Source organism: Ixodes scapularis, unplaced genomic scaffold (genome assembly GCF_016920785.2).
Source record: "Ixodes scapularis isolate PalLabHiFi unplaced genomic scaffold, ASM1692078v2 PGA_scaffold2__306_contigs__length_199485367, whole genome shotgun sequence".
Lineage (NCBI taxonomy): Eukaryota > Metazoa > Arthropoda > Arachnida > Ixodida > Ixodidae > Ixodes > Ixodes scapularis.
This window is the reverse complement of record NW_024609857.1, coordinates 71,538,030-71,550,325: the sequence shown is the minus strand read 5'-3', so window position 1 is coordinate 71,550,325 and position 12,296 is coordinate 71,538,030. Positions and strand designations below refer to the sequence as shown.

Genomic DNA, 12,296 nt, shown 5'->3' with positions numbered 1-12,296 from the left:
GGATTGCGGGCACCTCGGCCGACATTTAAACCCGACAAATGTGGATTCATGGGCTAGCGCGTTGGCTCAGAGACACTGAGACGATTTCATTTTTTTGTTTTTTGTTTTAATATCATTGCTACTTAAGAGCCACCGAGGTGAATTTTGAAACAAAGTATAGTCAAACCATTCCGACAAGCATCGTTCGATTCCGAAAATGGTGTTTTTAAGTGATAAAAACATTAAAATGTTTTCGCATACGTGGCGGGATCTGAAATGGCAGAGAGGGAAATCGGTGGCCGAGTGGGCTAGCGCACACCAGCTCGGAGCACGTGGAGCGAAAGCTCGCGCTGCAGAACCCAGGGATCCTGGGTTCAATCCCCACCCCTGCCCGTTTCGATCTGGATGAGCATCGTACCGGCGTGCGGTCGTGTATCACTACTGCGTGGTGCACTTTAAAGACCCCAGGCTAGCGGTTGTACTGCACTGGCTAAATTGCTCATCTACAGCTGGGAGACTCGTCGCCCTTGTGAGGCAGACCAAGTTGTGGGCTGTATAAACATACACACAACCCAATTTTTTTTTTTTTTTTTAAATGGCAGAATGAATTTTATGCGCCCATTTTATTTTGATCGCGTCGGGAATGTGTACCGACGCACAATATAACGCGCGCAAAAGTAGCGGTGGTGCACCCACAGCCTCGCGCTTGTGTTTCTGACATCTCTGGCTCGCTCACTGCGGGCATCCAGGCATCTGACACCCTGACATCTGGCGCTTTTTCTGTCTTTCACGTGGCGTTCCAAGCGGCACACGACGGAAGATGCACATCAAGCTGTTCTTGAACACGTGTCGCCATCTGTACTTTATATTAAAAAAACTACAATTTGCCGTAACTGAATGGGAAAAGTTTGAGGTCTTATAACATTTTTATCGTGTAGTATATCGATATGGAAGTTCTGAAAAATTTAATATCGAAGGATGCTTCATAAGTTAATGTCTCGTTATTTTGATTAGTTGACGTGATTCCGTTTTTATAGCGCCATAAAATATTGTTATTTTAATTTTTATTTTTTTTATTTTAAAATATAAATTATCTGTTTCGTTCGTTGTTTTACTTTATTAATTTATTGCATGAAACCAAACTCCCACGTAAATTATCGTGGACAATGGGACGTTATCACTCGAGAAATATTTTTTTCAACATTAGAGACTGTGGTATATTAAAAGATAAATAACTAAATAACAACCAAATATAATCGTAATTTTAAGACATCAATAGATTGTCGAAAACCAGCTTTTTAATTTGACATTAACTGTATAATTGTAAGATACAAAGAACGTAAGTTATAAGCCGTCCAAAAAGTACCAAAACGTCATGCACGGTGGGGTTGCACCTTAAAGGGGCCCTGCAAGCACTTTTTTACTAATTTTTAATTTGCACCAAACCTGAGCGCACTGAACGTAGTAACTTAGTGTAACTTTTATTTTCTTGAAATTCACTTTATTTTAAAAGTTATAGGCAAATCAAAATTACAAAAACAAGCAAAAAATAACCTCCCTCATGACGTCCTTGGTTGCTTGAGCGGCCGTGAACTAGTGGGGGGTAGTGAGCTCATCGCGAGCGCTCACAGCTGCCGCATTCCGTGTCGACGGCGCGAGAGGGCGCCACTAAAGCGTGTTCTGGACAGGCTGTATGCAGCGGGCAGCCAGAGCGGCTCTCATTGCCTTGCTGCGTGATTAAACACTAATTCGGCATGACACTTCATTGGCCACAAACGACAGCAAACACGGGGTAAAGATCAGTTCAAAGTGGGAGCCACTTCGCGTTGCCATACCGCGAAACGGCCAAACCGCAAGACAACGCATCTCGCCGACGGCCTTTGGAGGGCTCGGTGCCGGTCGGATCCTCCTGCCCATATGACCGCAGCGCTGCCGCGTACATCCGGGACCTTTCCGTGTCGGAGCCTGATCCCACTACTTCTTTCTAGTATGCGCCGGCTTTTCCACCGCTTGGTGGCGGGTATGTCGACGGGTCATTTCTTGTTTCCGTGCTTTATAAACTGCATTTGTTTCTTTTCTCATCTAAAATAGTGAACAAAAACTACTTTTATACGTAATTGAAACGGTTCGCGACACTTATATTTTGTATTTCGACTAAAAAGAAGCTTTTAGCGGCTCTGACCAGTAGTAAGCCAAGGACCAAAGACGTCACATTTTGCGCGCTTTCGGTACCGCGGGTCGCCCTCGTCGGTGGAGGAGGTTTCCGCGTCGTCCGGTTAAAATATGACGCACTGATATTTAGTTACTCTCTCCGTGCCCGCTGGCTTGCCAGAACTTCAAGAGACGTGGAAACCGCAAAAAAAGTAGACGCTTAAATATGATTGCAGGGCCCCTTTAAGGCCCTTAGAAGTGAAAAACCTGGTTTTTCTCTAAGCTGCACTAAGCTGCAAGTAAGTAAAAAAATAGTTTGCACATCTTCTCACCTTGAATCTGTCGATCAAATCGGCGTATCCTTCCATCGACAAGGTATGAGGTGCAATTACGCAGGTCGCTCCAATCAGAGGCGCAAAGATACTCCATAACCCTGATGCGTGAGTGATTGGATTCCATAGCAACGCAACGTCTGCTTCGTTCGCGGTGGACAACGGCCTGCAATGGTGCATAAAGAGACAGATCCGAATAACCCAATAACGCAAGGGAACAGACAAAGACCTTATGTTCAGAAACATCGCAGTTTCGATATCCAAGGGGCAGAATGTCTGTGCACGAAGCCACTGTGTCTAGTACTCCGTTAAGCGTAATGCGCAGTGCGCACACGCAGATCGGATTTACAGAAGTGGCAAGTGAATTGACGACGCCCCGAATATATGTTTAGGGTGGTTCAAGTCACCAGGCTCGATCTAACATGGACCGTAAAAGTCGACGCCTGCATGTAGCAATCTAAACTTTTCGTCAAAGGTGTATTTCACAGGTCGGTTTTTTCTTGTAAAATTACAAAAAGGAATCTCTGTTTCTGTAAAAGTAAGGCCAAGAAACTTGCCAGGGTCTACGGCGGGCAGCAACGCAGACGGCAGGGGTCCAGTAGCGGGGTGTGTTTGGCGTTCGTATTGATAGATGGCGCTAACTCCTAATCGCGACGGCTCGCGACCACCGTGGTTTATTAAAATGAATATAATCTTGTTGACATGTACCTTCCGTTAAAAAATGAATGCGAACAAAAAAAGCAAAACTTAAAGTAAAAAAACGCGTCTGCATAACGGCGGCGCTTTTGCTGCCAACGGATTTCGTCTGCGTGTCGCCTGCTATCTTTCGCTGGTCGGCTGCGCCTTCAGACGCCGCTCTCGACGCCATCTATCAATACGAACGGCAAACACAGCCCGCTACTGGACTTGGTCGTCTGGGTCACCGCCCGCCGTAGACCCCTGGAAGTTTCTTGGCCCTATTTTTTACTAAAAGAGAACTACGCTCTGTAATTTTACAAGAAAAAACCGACCTGTGAAATACACCTTTAACGAAAAGTTTAGATGGCTACGTGCAGGTGTCGATTTTTACGGTCCATTTTAGATCGAGCTTGGTGACTTGAACCACTTTATATATTAACGAAAGTGTGAATGCCTCTTGGTTCCGGAATGCCATATGCAACCAACCTTGCCCTTCGCTGAAGGCTTCCCTATAAAGCTCGATTGACTGTCACCGTGACTTGCGGGAAAGCAGGCGTGCGGGCTCTCTATGTAAACAACGCTACTGGTATTTGAGTAATGGTTGTAAATACATTAATAAAAAAAGGTTACCATCCCGAAGTTCTCCAGTGTTCGTAGCCAGGCTCGGGCATTACATAAATGTAAGCGAGGGAGAAAAATGTCGAGGAGGAAAGGGCACCTATTTTCCCCGGGGGAAAAACACCTATTCCCGCGCTCCGCCAAGACAGGCAACACTACCCCAATTATGTTGTTTAACACCTAAACCTGTAATCCAGAAAATTTAAAAAAAGTCAAAGGAACAGACACAGAAGGGAACGTCTCAAACTCAGTTATTCCTCTCCTGTTGTCCTTGATGATAAGGGCATTGTATTGCGGATTTGACCGCATGATCTCTTGTATATTTTCCCTGTATTTAAAAATGCTCTCAGCAAAGGAGATCTCTGCGTAGAAGGTGGTTGGCAATGATGCCAATGTGGGTTTGACTACTTTGTCTGTTTTTAATGTGTATTGTCTTTGTATTTAAAAGGGCTTTCAACAAAAGAGATCTCTGTGTAGAAGGTGTTAAAAGTGGTTGTGTGGGTATATATATGATGTTTGAGAAATAAACCAGTTAACGGAGTTTGAGACGTTCCCTTCTGTGACTGTTCCTTCGACTACATATTTTTTTATTTTCTGCAACACAGTATTATGTGGTAAGCGACATGATTAGCTACCATTAGCTAGCCTGCGCACTCGGCCTTTTCACTAGACCAAGGGATGTCACATCTCTCTCCGGCAGCACAAGCGAAAGGGAATAGGGGGATCTCTCAATGCAAGGTTGGGCAGTGTCACGGTCGAAAAAGGTATCTGGAAAACATTTTAGCACTCAAAACAAAAGGGCAAAAAGACAAGAATCAGACACCACAGTGCCCAACTAACAACTGATTTTATTACATGAAACGTCACTTATATACAATCCGTGTTTCTGATATCGACCCATCACTAGCCAACCCGATGTCATGGCGCGTCATTGAGGAAGGCACGCTCCTTGTCAAGTAGATCAATTGAGGCCACGCTGACACATGCTGCCCCACTCTTCTTAAAAAGCCTCTGACACGCGAAAAAAAAATATGCTAGGCGTTGAAATGGCTAGGTCACTGAAATCAATGCCGTCAACTACTCTGCCAGCTCCACTGTTGATGTCCGAGGAGCAGTCCAACGACGCGCTCGTGAGTTTCGACATAAGCAACCTGAGTGATCGACGAAACAGCGCCGGTAGAACACAGTGCGAAGATCTGACGCAATACGTGGCAGATTTCGTGCAACACGGAGAGGAGTTTGAAACCGACCAGAATAAAATACCTAGTGTCACAGGACCGGAGTCTGAAGGGCTGACTGGCATAGATGAGCCGAAGGATGATTCACCTGAAGATCTAAACCTCCTGCACATTTCAAACAACCCGGATGATTCGAAGAGACCTGGGATCCCCGACGGGGCGACCACGGGTTTGCGCCACACCAGTTTCATTAAACAACAGGAAGTCAGTAAGGGCCTCACAAGACTGGACAGACCTCCTCCTGGGGTCACACGAGAGGTCTTGATTGTTGGGGACAGCAACGTGGAGCGCATTGCCCAACCTTTCCTATCTGCAGTGAATAACCCACAAAGTGTTGAGGTGATGTTCAACAGAAAAGCGACAGCAGAGGAGGTCCATACAATGATTGATGAGTACGAGGAAGGTGCCCGGAAAATTCCTCGTATGTACATCATGCATGTGGGGATTAATGACCTGCTGAAGGGACACAAGCCAGATGATGTTGTAGAAGTTTTCCGTAAAAGATGGAGCTCACGTAAAGCATCGCTGACTATCTGCTCGGTGCCAGAGGTCGTGAGCAAAGGCAAGGTTGTACAGGCTGCGACGATGATGCTGAACGCTAAGATCAAGAAATTGTGCAGGAAGATACGTGTACGGTACGTTGACCTCAGTGCGGAGCTGACCGGCCACAACACTATGGACAAAGATGGCGTGCACTACGGAGAAATGGGTGCTTGTGTGGTGTCCCAACAACTGGCACAAGTGGCAAGGCGTTTTTTAGAAGGCAATATACAGAGAGGCGTTGGAGGAGCAGCAAGCCAATCGTGGAAAGCGCCAGAAAACCTGGAGCGGCGCTACCAATGGAACCGCGAAGAACAGAGGACAAAACCTCCTTTCGGCTTCAACAATGCTCTCCGAAAGAGCCACCGGACGACTGCATTTCGCCTGCTCCAGCCATCAAGACATTCCTGTCGGCCAGATTCCAGGGCTCATCCATACACAAAGAGGCCCCAACAAAGTTTCCCGCAAGTGCGGCCCTACGGGAGCACTGTAACAGACAATCCCTTTCCACACCCCAGAGACGCGGAGGTGAGACAACAGCTGCCTTATCCTGCTGTGGTAAACTGCACTCCGACACCCGGGCTCGAGCAGCAAGTTCGTTACGTAGACTCGAACATACACCTGCCACCGGCGACTGGAGTTCCAGGGTTATCACCACTGAGGTCCACACAGACCGCACACAACAATCTTGCAGCATTCGGATGGCCTCCCGAGATGCCCCCACTCCACCCTCAGCGCCAGACAGATTCAAGCGGGGGACTCCCGGTGCCTTCTTTTGGGCCTTGGACCTCCCCAAAGACAGGACATGTTGCCCAGTTGTATACACATGTGGTGCCTCCCCTCCCCCTCCACGATCTGCGTGCAATCGTGACCGAGATGGTGAACCAGCAGCTGGGCTACCACTGTCAACGGCAAGGGGTTTAAAAGCGCTTTCAGTGAGGGGGGTCAGGGGTAAGCGGGGAAATGTCAGAATCAGTAGTATTAAAAAAAGACGAAGGCGACGTAGACGCAGCAGACGACCGACAGAGGTGGTAGGATTTCTCAATCTCCAAGGAGCCCGACGGCAGCAAAAATGGGAAGAGTTGTTCAGCCAGTTGGAGGACGAAAAAATGATACTTTTTGGAGTAGCCGAGACGCACCTACGTGATCTGGAAGAAGCTCCAACCAACGAAAATTGGTGTTGGGCTGGACGCAATCGTGTGGAAGGTCAGCGCCGAGGTGGAGGAGTGGGCGTAGTGTGGTGCAATACATCAGCATGGCAGAAGGAGCCGCGAGAGTGCTGGGACCATATTTCGGTGACAGGGGAGATAATATGTATCTCTGTAGCCGTTTGCATAGTGTACCTGTCGGTAGGAGCTGCGCGCAGAGAAGAGAACCAGCGTTTAATGGCTTGTGTGACAACCGATGCCAAGGCCCTTGCTGCTACAAGAGAGATTCTTATTATGGGTGACTTCAACGGACACCTGCATGAACTGGATGGACTGGAGGACGAAAATGGACGAATGATGATGCAGATGGCCGAAGATAACGCTCTGGAGATTGTCAACCTTAGAGCCTCATGTGAAGGACAATATACGTGGAGTGCCCGTGGAAGCAAAACTTGCATTGACTATGCCTTGGTTTCACAGAAGCTGGCGCGCTACCTTGTCCACGCAGACATCGATGAAGCTGGTGACCATAGTGTTGGGAGTGATCACAACCGAATAAGGTTACAGTTCTCAAAGGCAACATAACTAAGAAAACAAAAGCCCTCTCGAACAGGCGGTTTCCGGCTATCCCCAACGGCAGCTGAGAAAGTTGTGGAGGAGTTCGAGAACAGCAGCGAGAGGGTGAGTGCGTCTGGATACGCAGAATATATGGACGAATTAAAGCGCCTCATCAAGCAGCATTCTACAAAAGAACGAGGTGGACGACGACAAAGAAAGCGATGGTGGGACGCGGAAGTACAAGCCGCTATCAGATTGCGACAAGAGCTGAACAGGGAGCACCGCACGGTCCTTCTTGGCGGCCACAGTGATTAAGTTGCTTTAAAGTGGCATGCGTACCAATTCCAGAAGCAAGCCGCAAAGCAACTTGTCCAGGAGAAAATGGCTCAGGCTGACATGGTCAAAATGAGAGAAATCAGTGCAAGCGGAAGAGATGCACCTAGGAGGTTCTGGAGGTACCTAGGAACTCTCAACGGAAGGGAACAGTGCCTCACTATCCTGGACGAAGACACAGGGCAGCCAACAGAGCGACTGGGACAATGTCTTACAGATCATTTGGTAGAGGTGTTCTCACCTCCGGAAGCGGCACCGCTACAGGATTTAAGCCCGACGGAAGGCACGGCCTTGACGCCGGATGACGCTACCTGTGTAATAATCGGCAGGGTGTCCCTTATACGCGCAGTGGCGCATATTAAGAACAACACCGCCCAAGGATTAGACAAGATTCCGGCAAGTGTGCTTAAGGCGTTGGGGAGAGAGTCCAGGAATCAGCTGGCGGATATCCTCGAGAACATTCTGTCTGGGACAGAAGGAATTCCTCGAGACTGGAGGGGTGGTCGGGTCGTACTGATTCCTAAAAAAGGATGTGATCGTCATTATCTTCGACACTACCGACCCCTGACCGTAACAAGTACGGTGTATAGGACTTTCGCTTACATCATGAAAGAGCACATGACCACATGGACGGAGGAAGAGGGTTTACTGACGGAACTCCAAGAAGGTTTCCGACGGAGGCGCCGCTTGGAAGATCACCTGTATACCCTTACACAATGTGTTGAGGTGGCCCGAAGAGAGAAAAGGAATCTTATCTGTTGCTTTCTAGACATCGCGAAGGCCTACGATAGCGTCCCACATGCCCGGCTCGTTCGTCAACTCCAGGATCTTAACATGCGACCGGAGTGGACAGCGCTCATCTACCGTCTTTACGATGGTAACACGGTTAGAACCCAACTCGGTGAGGGTACGTCTGAAGAGGTGCTGGTGACGAGGGGCTTGCGGCAAGGATGCCCACCATCTCCGCTCTTATATATGCTCTACGTGACCACTCTAGAGAGGCAGCTCATCCGATCAGGGCTGGGCTTTTCTCTAACTCACTTGGAGAATGGCGAGACCATCAACTGGGTTCTGCCGGGACTAACTTATGCAAACGATGTGGTACTGACTGCGGCATCAGTGTCTGAAATGCAACAACTTGGCATATGCACTCATGAGGCTATGGAGCTTGGCTTGAGATTCAACGCGGACAAGTCAGCGGTGGTTGTGTTTTCAGGCTCCCTCGAGCCAACACTCGGCAGCCTTCGCCTCGGCGGATGCGATGTGCCAATACTCGACTCATATAAGTACTTGGGCATCACACTGTCAAATGCGGCAGACTACCTACAAGACCACCACACTTATCTTCGCCACGCAGCCACACGAGGAGCCAACTTTGTCCGCAAGCGAAGCCTTTGGAGTTGCAATCGGTTCATTGTGTCCCGGGAGCTCTGGAAAGCGGTAGTAGTACCTGGATTGACATTTGCAAATGCCGTAGTATGCGTTCCCGTTGATGTCCGAGCCCATATGGAACGCCGACAGAGAGAGATTGGACGCCAGGCATTGGGCTGCCACGGGAGGGTCGCCAACGAGGCAGTTCAGGGAGAGCTGGGCTGGTCCTCCTTTGAGGCTCGGGAGGCAACCAGCAAAATTACCTACTACGGGCGTCTTCGCCATATGGACAGCTGCAGGTGGGCCAGGAGGTTGTTTATGTACACTCACCTGACGGGGCTGCGGACACGCTGGCAAAAGCGCCTTCATCAACTTGAGCACAAGTATGGCTTCTTTTCTGACCCCGTTGAAGCGTCATCAGAAAGGGAATGGGCGTCAGAGGTTAAGAAGAAAGTCCGTGGCAACGAGGCCCAACAATGGCTCCGAGACGCAAAAACAAAATCGACGCTCCAAGTGTACCTGAACCACAGTTTGTAATGTCCTGACATGCCATTTCAACGCCTAGCATGAAAAAAAAAATTTTTTTTTTTGGCGTGTCAGAGGCATTTTAATGTCATCCACATCGACTATCTCCCTCGCCGTTTTTTATTTTTGGCGTGTCAGAGGCTTTTTAATGTCATCCACATCGACTATCTCCCTCGCCGTTCTTTATTTTCATGTTGATTTCTCCTGGTAAGTCACATTTTGAGTTTTGACTGTTTAGGCAATTTAAGTGTTCTTTGGCGTCATGCTCATTTTGTATTTGCCCCTCCCCCGCTATAATGCCCTCACGGGCGCTGTGGGGTTATTTCAATAAACAATAAACAAACACAAAACAACCATCGCATCGGAAGCACTGCTGTACAACAGCCTGGGCAGCCGCTTGTTGTCTGAGGCGCGCGCCGGGGCCCTCCGGACACTAGTTTACAGACGCCGGTTTGATGCTACGGTGACCTCGAGCGCATGTCGGGTCTGCGGAGGCTACGATGAAACGGTGGAGCACGTTGTGCTAGATTGTGCGGGACTTCAGCCGTCCCGGTGCCCACGCCTGCAGAGCCCCTTAGTGCTCGCTGAGGCGTTGGGCTTCACAATTACTGAAATCGGGCGCAACCAAGCAGACTACTCTGATGCACAAAACTCTGCAGCTGCGCAGATAAAGGCGCCTTCTAGCGGCCGGCACAAGCTTGTAGTGGCCACCAAACGAAGACTTGAAGATTGGTGGAATAAGATCCACCTCAGGGGGCATTAAGACATCCTCGCTCCCAGGCTTGGGCACGAACTTAGTTCGCGCTCGCCCGTTTCAAAGGGAACAAGCCGCATCCTCCTCCTCATCATCATCATCATCATATAGAGGAGCATAGTTATTTTATAAAAAATAGAAATAGCAGGCCCAATTCAAATTTCCCGCCAGTGCTCTGTGACGTAAAAGTGTACCGCAAGGTGTCGGGGCGTTCAGAAAGGAGGCATCCACATACGTCACTAAAAGTGGGTTCGCAGGAAGTCACGTGAGTTTCACTCTTCGTGCTCTCCGCGACCGTGCCTACGACTTTTTTTTTTAATTTTCTGGGTCTTTGTACGAGCGATTGTAGAAAACGAAGTTTCAGTTCCACTAGCTCTTTATCCATGCACCGTTGGTTAGTTTGCGTGCTGTAAAAGTTGAGGACGAAGAGTCAGTAGATCGACGTGATGGAGGCCAATGACGAAAGCGTTGCGAGTACAAGCCAGTGTACGAGTGCGTGCCGTCAAACCGATGATACAGAGCTATACTGGGCACAAAAAAAAGCTATCAAGTTTTGAAAAAATAAAAATTTAGGACGCTCGCAGAAATTAGGATTGCTTGCGAACGACACGTCCAATTGCATTGCTGAAGCTTCGGACACCGAGGTCGTCGAATCATCGTATACTCTCCAGGCTGAAGATGCCTGCCGTCTCTCGAAAAAAAAATTGGGTTGTGTGTGTGTGTTTATACAGCCTAGAACTTGGTCTGCCTCACAGGGGCGACGAGTCTCCCAGCTGTAGATGAGAAATTTAGCCAGTGCGGTACAGCCGCTAGCCTGGGGTCTTTAACGTGCATCACGCAGTAGTGACACACAACCGCACGCCGGTACGATGCTCATCTAGATCGAAACGGGCAGGGGTGGGGCTCGAACCCAGGATCCCTGGGTTCTGCAGCGCGAGCTTTCGCTCCACGTGCTCCGAGCTGGTGTGCGCTAAAGTCACTGGAGTGTGCGCTAGACCACTCGGCCACCGATCCCCCCTGCCGTCCCTCGGAAATGCATGCAGTGTGATCTCTTCTTCAGTTGCTGAAATACCGGGACAGTCCCTCACAGAGCACCTTCTAGGCACTGTAGTTGATCACGCCAATTCACTGACTCCTCTTCTTCTACCTTTACAGCAACATTAAGCGATGAAAAGCAAATAAAAGATACCTTGTCTGCTTGGATCGCTCGTGGAGGTGCGGAGGATAACAAAACTATTTAAAAAAGTATTACACGAGCTCGCGGTAAACATGAGGAGGGATACAGCTCACGTGACTTCCGGCGATGCCTCCCTTCAGAGCCGTTTATACTGAGAGAGTTTGGCCGATGGGCGGAGCTTGTTGGCCGCTAGAACAAGCGGATTTCGCGATAACACAATATGGCGTTACTTCTTTGTCTTGTTCATTCCTGAGAAATCGCGTAGAGTTTCTATGAGTCAGAGCCACAATATGGCGGACGGAAGTAGTCATCCCCCGGTTGTCAGACTACGCTGCTGTGGTTGTCAGACTGTCAAAATCTCCTTAAGAACGCCAAACTCTCTCAGTATAAACGGCTCTGCCTCCCTTCTGACCGCCCCGACACCTTGCGGTACACTGTTACGTCACAGTGTACTGGCGGGAACTTTGAATTGGGCCTCGTATTTCTATTGTTTATAACAAAACTACGCACCTCTATAGTGAAACAATTTGTTTGCAATGTCCTGACATGCCATTTCAACGCCTAGCATGAAAAAAAAATTTTTTTTTTTGCGTGTCAGAGGCTTTTTAATGTCATCCACATCGACTATCTCCCTCGCCGTTTTTTCCTTGTGCCTCGCCAGAATCTTGCACTCGGAAAACAACGGCACACACTTGCAGCTTTGACAGTGATCAGAGAGACGACCGACCCGCTAATTTTTTTCTTTAAGTTTAGGTTCTTCAGTGCGGCCGAGCAGGATGCCTGTTGGCTCCGGAATGCCATATGCAACCAACCTTGCATTTCGCTGAAGGCTATCCTATATAGCTCGATTGACTGTCTGCGTGACTTGCGGGAAAGTAGGCGTACGGGCCCTCT

General features: G+C 48.8%; 1 protein-coding gene across 1 annotated transcript in view; it reads right to left on the bottom strand.

Moving 5' to 3' along the window:
• Nucleotides 1–12,296, bottom strand: part of LOC121836519 (2-succinylbenzoate--CoA ligase-like) — a 154,685-nt gene that overhangs the window by 106,051 nt on the left and 36,338 nt on the right. The window contains exon 5 of the mRNA XM_042291437.1: nucleotides 2,463–2,628. Coding sequence (XP_042147371.1) covers nucleotides 2,463–2,628 — 166 coding nt within the window. The remainder of the gene's footprint in view (nucleotides 1–2,462; nucleotides 2,629–12,296) is intronic.